The 21,231-nt window shown below is 37.2% G+C and overlaps 2 protein-coding genes across 2 annotated transcripts; both read left to right on the forward strand.

Annotated features, from left to right (window-relative positions):
- The first annotated feature begins 1,626 nt into the window (after nucleotides 1-1,626).
- Nucleotides 1,627-5,935, forward strand: LOC109789806 (zinc ion binding protein). Its single transcript, XM_020348841.3, has 6 exons — nucleotides 1,627-1,781; nucleotides 1,871-2,239; nucleotides 2,322-2,973; nucleotides 3,078-3,277; nucleotides 3,877-4,118; nucleotides 4,459-5,935. The coding sequence occupies exons 2-6, from the start codon at nucleotides 1,968-1,970 to the stop codon at nucleotides 5,715-5,717; spliced, it is 2,625 nt and encodes an 874-aa protein (XP_020204430.1). The 5' UTR covers nucleotides 1,627-1,781; nucleotides 1,871-1,967; the 3' UTR covers nucleotides 5,718-5,935.
- Nucleotides 5,936-17,964: 12,029 nt separating this feature from the next.
- Nucleotides 17,965-20,568, forward strand: LOC109789805 (Phospholipase A2 family protein). Its single transcript, XM_020348840.3, has 3 exons — nucleotides 17,965-18,120; nucleotides 18,903-19,535; nucleotides 20,196-20,568. The coding sequence occupies exons 2-3, from the start codon at nucleotides 18,968-18,970 to the stop codon at nucleotides 20,357-20,359; spliced, it is 732 nt and encodes a 243-aa protein (XP_020204429.1). The 5' UTR covers nucleotides 17,965-18,120; nucleotides 18,903-18,967; the 3' UTR covers nucleotides 20,360-20,568.
- The last annotated feature ends 663 nt before the right edge of the window (nucleotides 20,569-21,231 follow it).

The raw sequence follows: 21,231 nt of genomic DNA on the forward strand, positions 1-21,231 counted from the left end.
CACCTTGGTCGATCTCACCCAGGCCGAGCTAACTCATGTGGCCGGATAAGGTCGGTCTTTTCCCGAGATAGCTCCCGTGAGGGTGGTCAGGTCAGATACTGATCGGGTTCACCCGTGCTACAAAATCAGGTTGGTCTTTTGCTGAGTGGCTCCACATGGCAGGGTGAAGTCGGTCTCGATCCTTCTCCTACGAATCGTATCGGAGATAGGCCAAGATGGTACACTTACCTTCCAGCCCTGAGCCTATAAGGCGAAAGGGCTTAAGCAACTACTCCTATGGTACCACATGGCAGGGTGAAGCGGGTCTCAGTCCTTCTCCTACGGATCGTATCGGAAATAGGCCGAGACAGTACAATTTTATTAAAATATTTTTTTTATATTCTAATATTTAACATACAAATAATATAAGGAAAATACATAACTATTTTTTATCCATGTTTTGTTTTTATCATACTTAAAAAATTATTTATTCAATTTTATTATTATAAATATTATTAATATTTTTAAAAAAACACACACACACATATATATATATATATATATATATATATATATATATTTATAATACATTCTAACTTATTAAATTTAATTTTTTTCAAATAACAACTTATTAATTTTTTAACTTATTAAAATTATTATTATTTTTAAAATTTTATCTTATATTTATAATGTATTTTTAAACTATTTTTAATATTTAATATATATATATATATATATATATATATATATATATATATTAGAAATACTATAAAAAAAGTTAAACCCCTACACAGAATTCGAATCCCAAGAGATCGAATGATCTGACAGGAAAAATGCAATGTCCTTATAAATTAAATTGTGGGAGGAATGGATACAGTACTGGTCAGAATTCAATTTCCCGAAAATCAAATTTTGACCACACACAATAAAATGATTTATATTTGTAAATATATTATGGGATATTTATTTTTATTTTTTTTTTAAATTCTAGCACAGTAAAAAATTCTCCAAAAATATCATTCCACCACCACATAAGAAAAGTAAAAAACAGTTAAATTGCGATTAAAATTACAAATTTTATCATTGTGTTTTTATTCTTACAAAAAATGGTGTAAATAATAATTTCTTATTTCTACCATTTTTTATTTTCTTTAAAAATGGAAATAGAAAAAAAAAATCAAATCAAATAGATCTTTAATTTTTTGTGTTCTCTTTACTTTTCTTTTTTCTTCTTCCTCTCTCTACAACTTTTATCTCTTTTCTTTTTCATATCTCACTTCTTTATCTTTTCTCTCAACTATTTCTCTTTTATATTCGATTCTCTCTCTTCCTCTTTCACATTCTCTCTTATTTCCTCTTTCTTTTTTCCTTTTTCCTTCCATCTTTTTTAATTTAAAGTCAGCATAAAGAATATCAACAATTATTTTAATTATTAAACATAAAAGATTATATTAATTTATTAAATATTTTTTAACACTAAAATTGTTAAATACTTAAAATTAGTTAATTTTTATTTTATAAAATTTAATATTAAAGTTTCAATATACATATTTAAAATCAATTTTACCCATCATAAAAAAACAAACTAAAATTTTAAAAATTTAAGAAATTTAAATTAAAATAAATTAATTTAAATTTGTTAAGGAAAAAAAAAAAAAACGATACCCTGTGGTTGGAATTAGGGTTGTGCATATACCGACTAAGGCACAACTTTCCGTGAGAACATAGAAGCGTCGCTCCGCTGCAACACCCAACCACACCTCTCGCATAAGCTTTCTCTATGTCAATGTTTTCCTTCCTTTGTAAGTTTAGGGTTTTTCATAGTTCTACAAATAATTAACTTTTAATTCAATATTCTCTCCATGACAATGTCCTTCAACTGTTCTTGCAGCTTCTTTGGAGATTGGACCTCATCATAATAATGCCAATTGCAAAATCAATTCATAATTGCTTTTAATCATAAAATTTTCGTTTAGTGTTCCTCTACAATGGCCAGATGGGATGCAATCCTATCTCTTCCGGTACAAAACCCCCCCACATTGGAAATTTCTTCTTCCGAACTTGTGTGGTCAAAAGTAGAAGGTTGGCATGATAAGTTAGATAGAGTTGCCCTTATCCCATTTGCTAGAGTTGATGATTTTGTGAGGGGTGAATCAAATAATAAAGAATGTCCCACAAGGTTTCATGTTGAAGCAAGGCGTCGACGGTCTCCTAAAATGCCCTTCAAGCAGAAGGTTGATGGCATACTAGAGTATATTTTGTAAGTCATAGCTGCTTTTGTTTGGTATTGCTTATTTGTTGCATTCAATTGCAGTGTAGATTTTAATGCCATATTAATGTAGGTATTGGTGTTCCTTTGGTCCTGATGACCATAGAAAAGGTGGGATTGTTAGACCAAGTCGTTCTACTTATGTTCCTAAGAAGAAAAATGCAGGTAGACCAAATACTAAGAGAGGTTGTACTTGTCACTTCATTGTGAAGCGCCTCATAGCTGAACCTTCAGTTGCCCTGATCATATATAATGATGATAAGCATGTGGATAAAAAGGGCTTGCCATGCCATGGTCCACAGGACAAAAAGGCTGCTGGAACACGTGCCATGTTTGCCCCATATATCTCGGAAGATCTTCGACTTCGGGTTTTATCTCTTCTATATGTTGGGGTCTCTGTGGAAACCATTATGCAGAGACACAATGAATCAGTTGAGAGACAAGGTGGTCCTTGTAACCGCGATGACCTTTTGACCCACCGTTATGTTAGGCGACAAGAGAGGGCAATTCGTCGTTCTACATATGAACTAGATGACGATGATGCTGTTAGTGTCGGCATGTGGGTTGAAAGCCACCAAAATCAGGTTTTCTTCTATGAAGATTTCTCTGATTCTGATCCATTTGCTCTAGGCATTCAAACTGAGTGGCAATTGCAACAAATGATTAGATTTGGGAACCGCGGTCTGCTTGCCACAGATTCAAGATTTGGTACAAATAAATTACAGGTCTGTTATTTTCTCTTTCCCCCATTTTGAAGTGATTAGAAACATATTTGTTTTGATTTAGTTTCAAAGAAACTAAAAGCAAGCACATTGGTAATTTCATCCAGTACCCCATTCATAGTCTTCTAGTGTTCAACTCAGACAAGAAGGCCATTCCAGTGGCTTGGATAATAGCACCAAGGTTTTCTAGTTTGGATGCACATCGATGGATGAGGGCTCTTTACAATAGAGTTCACACCAAAGATCCTACTTGGAAGTTGGCTGGCTTCATAGTAGATGATCCATTTTATGATGTTCTAGCAATCAGGTTGGTTCAATTTATCATGGAAGTTAATATTCTTTTAATCAAATATAGAAAAAGCACCGCAGCCTTTAACTTCTCTTTCAAGATTGCAGTGTGGGTGATTAGATAATTTTATTAATATTTTGTTCCTGCTTATGAAATATGAATCGTTTGAATTTAAATTTGTCTGAAAAGTTGGATATAATGTAATGTGCTGAATATTTTAAATGCAGTTGCTTCATGTGTCAGATTTCTGATGATCTAATGAATGTTTTCACGAGTTCTAATTTTCCTCAAACCCAAAATTAATCTTTTCAATTTGTTAGTGTTTTTGGTCGTGTGGCCTATTATTTAAATACTTGTGTGTTTGTTTGGTAGCCAATTATTTTGGGAAATGATTGCTCTCTTGGAGTTTTTGATCCTGGTCATGAGATTATAGGGTGCATTCATGGTTTGCATTTGTGATGACGCTGATGACTGATTCAAATGTTAATATAGAAATTATTTTTGGTATTTTGAAATCTGAAATATGAAACTTTGTTGTGCTTTACAGTATCAATTTAAGGAATTTATTTTTTACAACTTCTTGACTAACAAGTATATATATTCTGTATATTTTTCAGGGATGTGTTTCAGTGTACAGTATTGATAAGTTTCTGGCGGATTCGTCATTTATGGCATAAAAACATAGTAAAGTGTTTGGAAACTGATATGCAAATAAAGATATCCAGACGCCTTGGGTGGATAGTGGATAACATTTGCCGCCTTCAAGGAAACATGTCACTCTTTGAAGAATTTATGGAAGAGTTCATTGATGAATCCAAATTTATGGACTATTTCAAGGCAACCTGGTATCCTAGAATAGGTCAGTAATATTTAGATAGTGGAGTGTGATTTATTTTCTTCTTATGTAATTGAGAAGTAATAGTATCCAAGGCTTCTGATCTGATGAGTATTTGCGTGGTCTTTTACTGGCGAGCGTTGCTCTTATTGGATGGGCAAAACCACTGCATATTATGTACTTATCAACTATTTGTGACTATTGCTGCATGTTTTGTTCAACTTATAATATTTACAGGATATTGCTTCCTTAATGTCTAACTGGTTAAGGATAAGATCATATTGGCTTTTAGGGGATATATTTATAATATGAAATTGTTATTGTAAGTTATGTACACTGAAATTATTTTGTCCCTTTGATGCAGGAGCATGGATCAATGCTCTTCAAACTCTTCCTCTTGCTAGCCAAGAGTCTTGTGCAGCAATGGAATTTTACCACAACCAACTGAAGATCAGGTTGTTGAATGAAAAAGATGTCACTGTTTATCAGCGAGCCGATTGGTTGGTTGACAAGTTGGGTACAAAAGTCCATTCTTATTTCTGGCTTGATGAGTACTCAGGAAAAGATGATTTTGCACGATACTGGAAAAACGAATGGATGAGTGGTTTGACATCATGGCGCAAAGCACAGAAGATTCCAGACACCGATGTCTTAATAGAAGATGGACGTGCTACGGTCACTGATCAAGTTGAACGTGATAAAGCTTTTGTTGTCTGGAATACTGGTTCAATGTTGAGCATCTGTAATTGTAGTTGGGCACAAGAAGGTAACCTCTGTGAGCATATCCTGAAAGTTCTTAGTATCAGTCGAAAGAGGGGGTCCATCTTACCATCTGTCACTTTATTTCAGTATCACCGGGCACTAAATAACATGTTGCATTGCCCTCCTTTTGATTCTTTGATCCGCGATCATGCCGTATCATTGGCAGTGTCAGTTCAGAAGCAGTTAGATACCCTACTCGATAAAGAAAGTGTCCAGACTGTTGTGGATCCTAACGAGAAACAGATCGTTATTGATATTCCTCAGGAAAGCTTCAGGGTAGTCTCAGCTAACCGGGATCAGGACTTGGTCAGTAAGAAGCATGCTATCAATGATGTTTTATCTGAGGATGCTGATGGCTGTGAGGACAGAAATGATTCAAATGAAGCCCCTGGATGTGCAAGTGCAATGAATGATATCACCGATTGTGGTGGCGCCATAACTGGCGAACCTTGTGAGAGTGCTGGAGAGGACAGCTTGCCTGTTGACATGGATGTTGATCCATCATCAACTTGTGTTAATGATACCATTCATGGCGATGCGTCTAGAGAGAACAAAGAGAGGGGCTTGACTGCTTCAGAAAATGAGATCTCAGCTTCTGAAATTGGTGGTGTGTCTAATGATAAGATTGAAGAAAATATTTTAGATAAAGGTGGCAGAGATTGTGCTATGGATGTGGATCCTCCAGCCTTGGATGCCCCTTCAACAATAGAGGATGTGAAGCAGTGTGAGACACATCAAAATGGTGTCAATGGGGTTCCCAGAGTTAATTCTTGTTCAAAAGATGCTGAGCCACTTGCACTTGATATTGGTGAAAATTCAGGTACCATTAAGGAGGGTGAAAATTCGGGATCAATCACATGAAATTAAATCATGAATCACAGTACACATGTCAATTAGAGATTAGATCCCAATAAAGATGAAGTTTAAGTTTGGTACTCTCTGTAAAGATTTTCCATTGTTAATCAGATAGCTTGAGTTACCTGTAGAATTAGGAATCACTCATTATTGCAGTGGTCAATAATTTTCATTTATATGAGAATCCATGATTAGATGACAAAAATATTTATTATAATTGTGTATCTCAATTAAATTCACAAAGATATCAACTTTTGGGAATAATGCATTAAAATTCCAACTCAACATAATGTTAGATAGCAATCCTACTTGAGTCAAATATAGGATCATAATTGGCAACAGGACTTTTTTTTTTTTGGAACTTGAATGAGACTTTTAATTAAACTAAAACAATTTCAAATTAGTTGATTTACGTCTTTGTCAGTTTTCATGACTTGTTATAGTACTTATTTTATTTGTAATTAATATTTATAGTACTTATTTTATTTGTAATTAATATTATTTTAAGCATGTTGCTAATTTGTTTATAACTTCACGTAATAACTTTTTGATCAGTATACTTTTTTTTTTTAATATATGCGCCTAATAAATTTTAAATGATAGTTTTTTATAAAAATTATCTGCGTGTGAGAGTCATAATTAATTTAATTTTATTATTATATGACCTAATTGATTCGATTTTATGTAAATTCAATCCAATTCCATATCTAATTAAATTTAATTTGGAATAAAAAAATCTTTTACTTTTTATTTTTTCATTCTACGAATTCATCAAAGTATATAATATAAGAAAATTTTTAAGTATAAATAAATGTGAAATTTATTAAGCAAAATATCTTTAATTTTTGTTTAACATAAATTAAATTATATTTAAATTTGTTTAAAATAAATTAAATTATATTAAATTTGTTTAAAATAAATTATATTATATTAAATTTAAAATAAATTCATTTAATTTAGGTTTAAATATGTTTTTAGTCCCTCAAATTTAGGATAAATTTATTTTTGGTCCCTTAAATTTAAAATTATTATTTTTAATTCCTGTAATATCAAAAAATCTTATTTTAGTCTTTATATTCAAATTTTGTTAAGAAATTTATCAAATATTATTGCATAAAATCTACTTATTTGTATTCTTATTAGTGAAAACATCACATTAAATTTAATTGATATTCCATAACCGTCTTAATTTATTACTTTCAGATACGTTATTAGTAATCTGAGAGACTAAAACAAGATTTTTAAAAATTACAAGGACTAAAAACAATAATTTTAAATTTGAGGGACTAAAAACATATTTAAATCTTTAATTTAACTAATTTTATTTATTTGTCTATTTTGACAACATACTATGTAAACTAGTATTTTAAGGTGGAAAATGCACTGCTAAAATGTTTATCATATAAAAATAATTTTATAAAAAATTATATATATAAATAAATAATATATATATATATATATTTTATTAAATCAACCAATTAAATCATTAAATCTTATAATAATTTTAAGTGTATATAAAATGATGAAAAATATATTAAATTGCATTAAACAGTTTTTCTAATTGCGGTCATTAATTATTAAGAGATAAAAATAATGCAACTTTCTTTTAATTATAATAAATAATTAATGATATATAATAGATAGGAAAATAATGACTTAAATGTATTTTTTAATCGAGCAAATATCTAATTTGGTCTTGAAAGATGATAGAGGAAACTAATTTTAAAAATTTTTTGTAACGACCTAGCTGGTCACTACACACCACCCAGCACACTAGAAACACCACAGTGAAAGGAACAAGTGTATACATATAGGGTCTAGAATATATACATATACAAGGTCCAAGTCTGGATAGAGTTAAAGTGTACAAAATACATCAGATGCTAATACACCAAGTAGCTAAAACAACCAAACATCCTATAGGATCAGCTTCATTTGCCAGCTACAAACTCACCACCAGCCACCAACCTATCCCTACTCTGCTCTCATACATAGTATGATCATCGCAGTCCAAACATCATGGAGACAACAAAGGGTAAGCTAATGAAAAGAAATCAACATACATATATAACAATATGATTAGTAAACAGCTACAGCTATCATCACACCAGCACAGCTTACACTACACCACAACATTCAACAATATCAGCACCGCAAAGCGGCAATATCAGCACTGCATAGCAGCAATAACAACACCACTCAAGTGGCTATAACAGCACCATATAGCGGTAATAACAGCACCGACTTAGCGGCTATAACAGCACCACAATAGTGGCTAATAATAGCACCGACATAGCGGCAATAACAACACCACAATAGTGGCAAATGATCAACATACAGCTCAGCTAACACAGCTCACAACACAGTACAGTAAATCAGCATACAGCACAGCCAAGTAGTATTCAACACAACTTTCTACTCACAACTCAGTTCAACATTCTATAGTACAGCAATACTATAATTCAGCATTTAAAATAATCAATCATAGCCCAGCTCAGCACAACAATATACCTCGATTACAGCTCAACATCATTTCTCAGCACTATCATCTAGTCAGCATAACATATTCATCAATTACAGCTTAGTTCAACATAAAATAACATCTAGCAAAATTTAACAGCCATCAGCATGTAAGTCAACATCATCATACGCGCTCGGCGCACTCATGGTCGCGCCCGGCGTAGCACAACCAGAGAGCACCAGGGGTCATCGCGCTCGGCACAAGAATGCTCGCGCCCTTCTTGACCCAGCCAAAGAGCCCGAGGCTCTCCCGCGCCTGGCACAAATCAAATTTGCACCCAGCGCATGCCGAGGCAGAGACTCTAAGGAGTCTCACGTGCCTGGCGTGCCCAAGCCCGCGCCCAACGTGGGGAAGGCAAAGACCTCCCAAGGTCTCGCGCTCGGCGCAATTCAAATTGCGCCCAGCGCCCCTCTGGCAGAGACTCCCAAGGAGTCTCCACGCCCAGCGCGACAGAGTCGCGCTCGACACCGTACCAGAAACCCCAAAACATGCCACATACTGATATCGCACCCGGTGCTATCCATATCACGCCCGGCGTGGGCCAACCAGAGGCTCACATTCTCAAGCTCGCTCGGCGCACACACCTTTGCGCCCGGCGGGCATGCCTAAATGGAGCCCCCTGGTGGTCTCGCGCCCGGCGTGAAGAACTGCGCCCAGCGCGAAGCTCAGCAGCAACTCCCCCAAGTTCGAAAATCTCTTCAAAAATCTGCAAAGACAGCCAGGAAATCCACATGCAAACCATCCAATAGTTCACATTTACATCAAATAGTTCAAAAACAACATCTTTCTACACATGCAACCACGAATCAAGGAAAACCCAAATTTTTCCCATCACCCTATCAACCCCGAAAAATTTTTCACCAAATCAACCATCAATCTTCACGAAATCAGCTACAAAATGAGCTTATGGACTCATTTTCAACAGAACTCAGCAAAAAAAAAAACTAGCTTCCCTTACCTTGGTACAAGGATGCCGAGCTCCGGGAAGAAGAAACGGAGGGGAAAGACGAATGAGAGCTTGAACGAACACGGAAGAAGAAGAGAGAACTCCGAAAACCAGCTAGCAACCCAAGCTCACTTAGCACTACCACCTTGAGACAGCATGAAAAGGGGAAGAATGTAAGGAGAGAAAATGGGGCAGCCAAAGGAAAGGAGAGAGTGAAGGTGAAAAGGAAATTGCGGAAGGAATGGGGTCTCACAACCTCCCCAACAACAAGAGTTTTCGTCTCCGAAAACAGACTTACTTGGGAAAAGAAACGGATACCGCTCCCTGCACTGCTACTCCACCTCCCAAGTAGCCTCACTAGTAGCTGCATCCCACAACACCTTCACCAGAGCAATGGACTTGCCCCTCAGTTCTTTCAGCTTATGATCAATCACAGCTACTGGTAACTTCTCAAAAGTCAAGTTCTCCTTCACTGGTACATCATCCAGCTCCACCACATGACTCAGGTCATGGACATACTTCCTCAGCTGGGATACATGAAATATATCGTGTAGGTTTGAAAGAGACGGTGGCAAAGCCAACCGATAAGCAATCGGACCCACACGTTGTATGACCTGATAGGGACCAATAAACCTTGGTGTGAACTTCCTTGCCCTCAGCGCTCTACCCACACCAGAGGTCGGAGTCACCTTCAGAAACACATGCTCCCCTTCAGCAAATTCTAAAGGCTTACGCCTTTTGTCAGCATAAGATTTTTGCCTACTCTAAGCAGTCTTCATCCTCTCCTAAATCATCTTCACCTTCTCAGTAGTCTGTAGGATCAGCTTCGGTCCCACAACCATTAACTCACTATCTTGATACCAGCACAGAAGAGTCCTACATCTCCTGCCATACAAGGCTTCAAACGGTGCCATCCCAATACTAGCATGAAAGCTATTATTGTAAGTAAACTCCACCAGCGGTAGGACCTCCTCCCAGCTACGCAAGTGGTCTAACACACAAGCCCTCAACAAATCCTCCAAGGACTGGATTGTCCTCTCTGACTGACCATCCTTCTGCGGATGATAAGCAGAACTCTACTTTAGCTTCGTGCCTAGGGCTTGATGTAGACTCTGCCAAAATCTGGAAGTGAACCTCGGATCTCGGTCAGAAATAATACTGGAAGGCACCCCATGCAACCGTACTATCTCCCTCACATACAACTGTGTCAGCTTCTCCAAGGACCACTTGATGTTGACAGGCAAGAAATGCGCACACTTGGTTAACCGATCAACAATCACCTAGATAGCATCACTATTCCTAGCTGACCTAGGTAACCCCACAATGAAGTCCATAGTGATACTATCCCACTTCCATTCTGGAATCTCAATCTGTTGCATCAACCCACTCGGCTTCTGATGCTCAACCTTTGCCTTTTGACAGGTCAGACAGGCCGCCACATATTCAGCTATCTCCCTCTTCATACCAGACCACCAGAAAGTATTCTTGAGGTCTTGGTACATCTTAGTCATACCTGGATGTATGCTAAGTCTGCTCTTGTGGCCCTCCTCCAACACAGCTCTCTTCAGCTCAGCATCCTAAGGTAGGCAAATTCTGCCCTTGAACCTCAAGATTCCATCTTCTCCTAGCTCAAAACAAACAGCCTTCTCAGTTCCCAACAAACCAAGAAGTTTCACCAGCTCAACATCCTGCAACTGTTTAAGTCCAACCTGCCTCAAGAACTCACTAGTTATGTTAATCATCCCACAACTAATGTGATCTTGAGCTAACTCCACACAGAGGTTCAGATCTCTGAACTTCTCCACCAGTTCCAGCTCCTTCACCATCATACTAGACATGTGGATGGATTTCCTACTCAGCGCATCCGCTACAACATTGGCCTTACCAGGATGATACATCAACTGAAAATCATAATCCTTCAGAAACTCCATCCACCGCCCCTGCCTCATGTTTAGTTCCTTCTGATCAAACAAGTACTTCAGACTCTTGTGATCACTAAAGACACTGAACCGAGCACCATACAAGTAATGCCTCCAAATCTTCAAGGCAAACACCACAGCTGCCAACTCTAAGTCATGAGTGGGATAATTTCTCTCACGGTTCTTCAATTGCCTTGAAGCATATGCCACCACTTTCCTGTTTTGCATCAGCACACACCCTAGACCCTGGTGAGAAGCATCATAATACACATCAAAGGGCTCACCAGAATCTGGCAACACCAGCACAGGAGAAGTAGTCAACCTCCTTTTCAGCTCATCAAAACTCTGCTCACAGGCATCTGTCCAAATAAACGACTGCTCCTTCCTTGTCAGCTGGGTCAGAGGCGCTACTATCTTAGAGAATCCTTCAATGAACCTTCGATAGTAACCCGCTAAACCCACAAAGCTCCGAATATTAGTGACAGTCCTTGGACGTTCCCACTACAACACCGACTCCACCTTAGCTGGATCAACAACAATCCCCTCAGCTGAAATCACATGGACCAAAAACTTCACTTCATCCAACCAGAACTCACATTTTGAAAGCTTAGCGTACAGCTGCTTCGCCTTCAAAATCTCCAGCACCAACCTCAAGTGCTCTCCATGCTCCTCCAGGGTCCTCGAATAAATCAAGATGTCATCAATGAACACCACAACAAACTTATCCAAGAACGGCCGGAAGATCCTGTTCATGTAATTCATGAACACTGCAAGGGCGTTGGTCACACCAAACGGCATCACAACATATTCATAGTGACCATACCTAGTCCTGAAAGCAGTCTTCGGTATGTCACCCTCCCTCACCCTAATCTGGTGATAGCCTGACCTCAAATCAATCTTGGAAAACACAGATGCTCCCCTCAGTTGATCCATTAAGTCATCTATCCGGGGAAGTGAATATTTGTTCTTAATGGTCAACTTATTCAACTGCCGGTAATCAACACACAGTCGACTACTCCCATCCTTCTTCTTCACCAACAACACAGGAGCACCCCACGGCGATACACTCGGCCGCACCAACTGTTTCTCCAACAGGTCCTCCAACTGACCCTTCAGCTCAACCAACTCAGCAGGAGCCATCCTATAGGGAGCTACCGACAATGGCCCCGCACTTGGAACCAAGTTGATGCTAAACTCCATCTCCCTAGCAGGAGGCAATCCAGGCATCTCATCAAAGTCTCTTACCACATCAGCAAAGTCTCTTACCACATCTATTTCAGCAATGACACTCTCGGTTTCCACACTCAAAGCAGTAAGGAAAAGATAGCAATCTGCTCCATCTCTCAGCAAGGATTCAGCTTGGCCAGCTGAAATCAACTGCTCCTCTTCTGCCTGAGGAAATATCAGCCTCCTATTGGCACAATCTATAAGAATGCGATTGGCAGACAACCAATCCATTCCTAAGATTATGTCAATATCCACCAAAGGTAAACAAATCAAGTTCACCTTATACTTCTTCCCATTCACCACAATCGGTCAGCCAGCACACAGCTCAGAAGCAACTACCGAAGCAGAAGCGGGCATCAACACTAGCAGTCTCAACCCCAAATCACACACAGGCACACCCAACATAGCAGCACATGCATATGATATAAATGAATGAGAAGCACCAGAATCAAAAAGGATCATCACATCCTTACCAGTAGCTCTACCCTTCCGCTTCACAAGATCTGAGGAAGTAGAAGCTTCAGCCCCAGTCAAAGCGAATACTCTACTAGCTGTAGTGGGTCTGTCACCCCTCTGAGCATCACCTCTCTAGGTACCACCCCTCTGAGCATTACCCCTCTCTGGTCTGCTTCTAGTAGGACAGTTGGCCGACTCATGACCCATCTGATGGCACTTGAAGCACTGGCTCTCCGTGTGTGGACAATCCTTGACAAAATGGGGCCTAGCACACCTGTAACATCTCAGAGTGGCACCTCCACCCTGTCTACCTCCACCAGCAGCACCAGAAGGTTGCCTAATGACAAGACCCCCTTGTTGTGGTTGGGGCCTATCATATGGCTTCCTTTGATTTCCACCTCTCTTGGACCCAGCTGGTCCCTCAGCAGTCTTCACAACACGGTTACCACCTTCCAACCGCTCAACAACCTTCGCCTTCTCCACTAAGGCCGGAAACTCTGTGTGGCCATAGGCACCACCACCCTCTTCAGCTCATATTTCAGACCCCCAACAAACTTCCTGCATTTTCAGGCCTCAACTATACCTTGCGAATAGAAACAAGCCAGGTGCTCGAATCTCATCGCATACTCAGAAACTGTCATCCCTCCCTGGTGTAACCGCATAAACTCAGCCTCCTTGGCGTGCCTCACGCTCTCAGGGAAATACTTCTCCAAGAACATCCTCTTGAAGCACTCCCAATCCACAACCACTCCTCTAGCGGTCAGCATATGGTGAGTACCCCTCCACCAATGCTCAGCCTCCCCAACCAGCATGTACACAACATATGCTAGCCTCCTCTCTTGAGAACATCCCAGCACTGTAAAGATTTTCTCCAACTCACAAATCTAGTGATCAGCTACCTCTGGATCTGCCTCTCCCTTGAACTGTGGAGGATGGAAATTTTGAAACTCAGCTAGGTCCCGGCTCTCCTGTGACCCCGTGGGTCTTGCTACACCAGCTGCAGCTCGATCGGCCTCCGCCCTAGCAAAATAAGCATTTTGCTGCTGCATAGTCATATCCATCATCTCCATGGCACGGGCTATCTGCTCATTGGTTCTAGTCATTGTCTACAAAAGTAACAACATCTTTAGTATATAATAACTAAACCAAACAACAATCAACATCACAGCAAAACATCACCACAATCAGCACAACAAACAACACAGCAAGACAACACAACACAGAGCTCAGCACAACAAAAGCCTAAAGGAACCACCCCGAAAGAGTGTCCACTAGACTCAAACTGCTTTGATAACACTAAAGTGTAACGACCCAGCTGGTCACTATACACCACCCAGAACACTAGAAACACCACACAGAAAGGAACAAGTGTATACATATAGGGTCTAGAGTATATACATATACAAGGTCCAAGTCTGGATAGAGTTAAAGTGTACAAAATACATCAGATGCTACTACACCAAGTAGTTAAAACAACCAAACATCCTATAGGATTAGCTTCATCTGCCAGCTGCAGACTCACCACCAGCCACCAACCTATCCCTTCTTTGCTCCCATACATAGTATGATCATCGCAGTCCAAACATCATGGAGACAACAAAGGGTAAACTAGTGAAAAGAAATCAACATACATATATAACAATATGATTAGTGAACAGCTACAACTATCATCACACCAACATAGCTTACACTACACCACAACATTCAACAATATCAACACCGCAAAGAGGCAATATCAGCACTACGTAGCAGCAATAACAGCACCACTCAAGTGGCTATAACAGCACCGCATAGCGGCAATAACAGCACCGACTTAGCGATTATAACAGCACCACAATAGTGGCTAATAACAACATCGACATAGCGACAATAACAGCACCACAATAGTGGAAAATGATCAACATATAGCTCAGCTAACATAGCTCACAACACGGCACAGCAAATCAGCATACAACACAGCCAAGTAGTATTCAACACAGCTTACTACTCACAACTCAGTTCAACATTCTATAGTACAACAATACTATAATTTAGCATTTAAAATCATCAATCATAGCCCAGCTCAGCACAACAATAAACCTCTATTACAGCTCAACATCATTTCTTAGTACTATTATCTAGTCAGCACAGCATATTCATCAATTACAGTTTAGTTCAACATAAAATAACATCTATCAACAATTTTAGCAAAATTTAACAGCCATCAGCATGTAAGTCAACATCATCATACGCGCCCGGCGCACTCATGGTCGCGCCCGGCGTAGCACAACCAGAGAGCACCAGGGGTCATCGCGCCCGGTGCAAGAATGCTCGCGTCCGGCTTGACCCAGCCAGAGAGCCCGAGGCTCTCCCGCGCTTGGCGCAAATCATATTTGTGCCCAGTGCATGCCCAGGCAGAGACTCTAAGGAGTCTCACGCGCCCGACGTGCCCAAGCCCGCACTCAGCGCGGGGAAGGCAGAGACCTCCCAAGGTCTCGCGCCCAGCGCAATTCAAATTGTGCCCAGCGCCCCTCTGGCAGAGACTCCCAAGGAGTCTCCACGCCCAGCGCGACAGAGTTGCGCCCAACGCTGTACCAGAAACCCCAAAACATGCCACATACTGATATCGTGCCCGGCGTTGTCCATATCACGCCCGGCGTGGGCCAACCAGAGGCTCACATTCTCAAGCTCGCCCGACGCACACACCTTTGCGCCCGTGGGGGCTTGCCTAAATGGAGCCCCCTGGTGGTCTCGTGCCTGGCGCGAAGAACTGCGCCTAGCGCGAAGCTCAGCAACAACTCCCCCAGGTTCGAAAATCTCTTCAAAAATCTGCAAAGACAACTAGGAAATCCACATGCAAACCATCCAATAGTTCACATTTACATCAAATAGTTCAAAAACAACATCTTTCTACACATGCAACCACAAATCAAGGAAAACCCAAATTTTTCCCATCACCCTATCAACCCCGAAAACATTTTCACCAAATCAACCATCAATCTTCACGAAATCAACCACAAAATGAGCTTATGGACTCATTTTCAACAGAACACAGCAAAAAAAAAACTAGCTTCCCTTACCTCGATACAAGGATGTCGAGCTCCGGGAAGAAGAAACGGAGGGGAAAGACGAATGAGAGCTTGAACGAACACGGAAGAAGAAGAGAGAACTCCGAAAACCAGCTAGCAACCCAAGCTCACTTAGCACTACCACCTTGAGACAGTAAGAAAAGGGGAAGAATGTAAGGAGAGCAAATGGGGCAGCCAAAGGAAAGGAGAGAGTGAAGGTGAAAAGGAAATTGCGGAAGGAATGGGGTCTCACATTTTTTGTGTCATTTGAGTCCTTAAATCTTAATTTCGTTATATAAGTTAGTCTTTATATTATACTTAGTTACAACTAAGTGGGAGAGAGAATATGTGTCAACCTTATACTTAACTGTTGTCTAATGCTAATATCATCAAAACTAAAATATATCTCGGCTTCATAAAGATCTTCATGTGGAACTTCAGTAATTGACTCAATAATTAACTCAAATATCTCCAATAAATTCAACATAACTTGCATAATAATGTTAAAATTTAGTGATCTGGATATCACAACAAATATTTCAAGAACCTATCACCCTCCTCTACCATCTTTCAAGAACCAAATTGAATATTTACTCATTTTTAATCTCTTAAATATGAAGTAAATTTGATTTTATTCCTTAATTTTAAAATTGATTTTTAGTTCTTATAATTTTTTTAAAAATTCTTATTTTAGTCTTTTATGCAAATGTCATTAGTAAATTTATCAAATAAAACTCAACTATTCCAATGTATGTTACACAAAATTTACTTAATAATCTTTTTATTAATAAAAATATCACATTAAATTTAATTGAGATTATATAACCTTTTCAATTTGTTAATGTTATTGATGCTACCTATGATTCTGTGAGACTATAACAACATTTTTTTAAATCACATGACAAATTAAAAATTTTAAATTTGAGAGAAAAAAAAACAAATTTGAACATTATAAACATATTTAAACCTAAAATAATTGATAAATTCTATATCTACTAACTATAATATATAACTATAACTATTATATTAGTAATATCTATTTTTTATTTACGTTTTAATATTTTCTTTTTCTTTTTAACTAATATTATAAATTACACTACTTTATATTTTATCATCGTTTAAAAAATTATCATCTAATCAACTACGTATAAAATTTAACTTTTTTTTAAACTTAAACTTTAATTTTAAAATAATATATACTAATAATAAATAGAATATTCTTTCTAGTATACACATTATCTTAAACTATTTTTATTCGTATAAATATATTTATTTTATTTTATTTTATTTTTCTTATTTAACTTTCTAACGTCACACTCTTCTCTAAGTATTTTTTTTTATTTTATTTTTAGGTAATTATGACATTGGTACTAAATATCATATTTTTTGTATAATCATATTTTGGCACTAAATATACATTTCTAAAAGTAGTAATTAGTTTCTATAAGAGATTATGAATATACATAAGTTAGTTATTCTTCTTCTTACATAATCTATTTCATATCTAAACTTATAATCACTTATATTAATCAATTCTTTAAATAACTACATATTAGATTATTTATTATTTTGTACATTTTAAGAAATAGAACAGGTATAAAGGGATACCATTTTGTGTGGAGAAACGATATTTGGCCGAAATAACATGCCAAAAGTCGTTCCAAGTCATTAAAAAATTAATTTAAATTATAAAATATTGAAATAAATAATTATTTTATGATATAATTATTGAAAAGTGCCAATTTTAAAGGTGAGAAGCTGTTTCGGATGCTTTGTTTTGGTGGATATAGCTATCCTCTTTTGTGTGTAACTTCCTTTTTAGTCTTTTTTCTTTTTTACTATTGTATTGTATCCTTGTAGAATTGCTTCAAGTCCACGCTATTTGATTCCTCTAGATATAAACTACTTAACTTACATCATCACTATTTTCATTTTTTATTTTTATTATTTAAATTCCTAATTTTTTTTATTTAAATAAACATATAGAAAAAGGGAATGTGTCTTTCTTAAAAGTTTATACATAATGTGTTTTTTTTTTCTCTGGTTAATATAGTTTGATCAAGAACCAGTATTCCACACGTTACAAAAATGGTAATTCTTTAATAACTTGTTTTGGAATTTTCCCTATGGACATGAATTATTCTGGTGGACACTTCTTTATTTTGGTGGGTCCCACTTTGTTCATCAAGAATTGGTGGCAAACGTTAGACCCATCAAACAAAATCTCTATCTCTCTCTCTTTCTTTCTGTTTCTTCATTTCTCTCACAACATGATTTTGCAGATGCGGCACAAGTAAGTTTATCATACTCTTAGCCCAATTATGAAATATGCTTCAAGTTTCAAACTTTTCTTCTTTCGTTTTCTAAAAGATAAAATTAATTAAATGGGTGTTTCTCTATGACTTCGATACAATAATATAGAAGAAGCCCACTTTCTCTTTTTCTGCAATTTTTCATTTTTCAAGCTCAGGAGTATGTGCTTGAGTGCAAGTTTAAGAGTTGTTTGTGTATATTTTTTGGTTTCTGCATTTTCATTATAAACTGCTGAATATAGCATCCAATGCTCAAGCAATTAAGTGACATAGTTCTCGAATAATCCATGATGCGTTCGGATGTGTTAAATTTAGGTCGAGTTCTGCTGCAAAACGTGGTTTCAGTATTTAATATACACCAAATATTAATTTGGTAGTAGTATATATCCTGATTTGTTAATATATGTCGTTTTTTTTTTCCTGGTAAAAAATCAATTAGAAATCACTTTAGATATGATTTTTAAAAGCAATTACTACAAAAATTAACAATTTAATGCTTACTAATATGTCATTGGATTGGATACCTGAGTAAAAATTCTTTACACCAAACGATCAGCATGTTTGGATTCACATCAGTTTTTGTTGAATATGGATTAGTAGAAACAACAATTTGTTGCTTTTGCTTCAATTTGATGTGATTCATGTTTAAACGTGATTCATGGATGTAGAGCCAAACACTGATTTGGGGGTAGCTTCTTTTATTTAATGTTTTTTATTGTTTTCTATGGGCTAGTAAAGATTTAGCTGTTTTTTCTGTTTGCAGGCTATCAGAATATTTGGTACTGTGGTAGCTATCTGTGTACTTTGGTGGCCCTAGTTTTGTCCACCATGAACTTGGAGTTTCGTGGTAAAATCCCTTGGTTAAATGCTCAATTGAACACAGATTCGGTGGCTAATTCAGTTCCTACCAAAACTTACACTGAACAACCTAAGCAAGAATCTAGCAATGATCCCAAATTGTCCTTCCTTTCATTGTTTCCTTGGGCAAACAGTGGTGGAGACAAGTTTCAAAGGCCATCTACTATCAATAAAGGGTTAAAGAGGCAAGCACAAAAAGATACTGAGGCCACTCCTTTACGCTTCAGGCCTTATGTGTGTAAGGTTCCATGGCACACAGGGGTTAGGGCATTTCTTTCTCAGCTGTTCCCTAGATATGGACATTACTGTGGACCAAATTGGTCAAGTGGGAAAGACAAAGGGTCTCTTGTTTGGGACCGGCGACCGATAGATTGGTTGGATTTCTGCTGTTACTGTCATGATATAGGGTATGATACTCATGATCAAGCCAAGTTGCTGAAGGCTGACTTAGCCTTTCTTGAGTGTTTGGAGAAGCAGCATGGGAGTACTAAAGGAGACCCTCATATTGCTCTTCTTTATAAGACAATGTGTGTTAATGGTAAGCCTTGCACCAAATAATAATAGTTAGGATAATATAATACTTTGATGTTGTTCTTTAAGTGCTTTTAGTGTCATTCTCTGATCATAATTGGAGTTTCATCTCGATAAATGATAAAGGTTGATGTTTAAGGTCAGCATTGGTTGCTGAGAAGAAGCTCTAATTTTGATTGGAGAATAGTATTGTTGCAATCCTATTTGCAGTTGAACCAAAAAATCTTCAAGGATTGTAATCTACATAAACATAGAGTTTGTTCGAATACAAACTTATAAATGCTTTTTAGAGCATCTCTATTGAAGAAAAAAAATTATTATTTTTAGTAGAGAAGCTCTAAAAAGCTCTTCTAAGCATGTATCTAAACACACTTAAAATTTTAAGTGCTTTTAGTGTTATTTTCCAATTAAAATTAAATTTTCATCTTGATAACCTATTTTATAAAGGTTGTCATTGGCTAAATTAGGAGTTCTGATTTTGATAAGAGAATGGTACCTGTCATGCTCCTTTTGCGACAGAACCAAAACCTCTTAAAAAACTGTACCTAAGCTTTATTCATATTGATATTCCTTTAGGGGCTAATAATAGTGTTAGCCTATGCTGTTATTAGGAAGGATTTGCTTTTGAACATGTGTTGCTGACTTCTTTTTCCCCTATGAATGGCAGGTCTGAGGAATTTTCTGATACCATACAGAAGGAATATTGTGAATCTACAACAGTCTGGGCAACCCTTGATTCAGTTTGGATGGCTAAGCAATTTGAGATGGAAAACTTGGAACTTTCAGAAAACTAACAGATTGAGCTCAGTGAAGGGAAGTACTGGCTCATAACTTATGTATTTCATCAAATTTTGAAAATATGTTGCCCTATCTATCTTTAGTTTTTAAACCTTAGTTTGCTAGAGCATGCTTCTAATTGTCATGGCTTCTGCATTTTGTATAGAATATAGTGTACATAGCTGGTTTTGTAAATTGCAATCTTTGGTGTTATGTAACATGTTCTTCCTTAATAACATTGTCTGCGGTGGTATTGTTAGTCACTTAGCCCCAATTAACTTAAGAGGGGGTGAATTAAGTTTTCCAAATTTTTCTTTTATAAAAATTTTTCCGAATTACTTTCTTACATCTTCAATTCCTTAGATAAATTTATATATAAAGATTGAATGATGATGCAAATTACTCAATCACAATTAATGGCAAGTAATTAAAAAGCATAGGGAAAGAAGAATTCCAAAATCAATTTATACTGGTTCGGCCAATCCTGCCTACATCCAGTCCTCAAGTCTCCCACTTGAGATTTTCACTATTCTTGTAAACCTTACAAGACTTGAATCCTCCAACACCTCGGAACTTCTTTTCCTTGTGTTGAGATTCAAAAACCAACAAGGAGAAAAATCCTTTCTCCTTCACAGATCCAATGATCAATTGGGTATTTACAGAATGACTCTCTTTAAAGAGTAGATATTACACTTTTTAAGAACTTGATGAACTCTTTAGAGATTTTTGCAAATGATTTTGGCCAAATAGTTTTTGTAAATAGATTTTCACATTAGAGTTCGTAACCTTTCTCTGAAAAATTATAGGTATTTATAGACAATTGTTTCATAGGTTATGTCTTTTCACGAAGAGTTGTAACTTTCTATAATTTTTCAGAAAATAGGCTCTGGTAATCGATTACCAGAGCACGTTTAACATTTCAATTT

This window comes from Cajanus cajan, chromosome 2 (assembly GCF_000230855.2).
Source record: "Cajanus cajan strain Asha chromosome 2, NIPB_CcT2T_4, whole genome shotgun sequence".
Classification (NCBI taxonomy): Eukaryota; Viridiplantae; Streptophyta; class Magnoliopsida; order Fabales; family Fabaceae; genus Cajanus; species Cajanus cajan.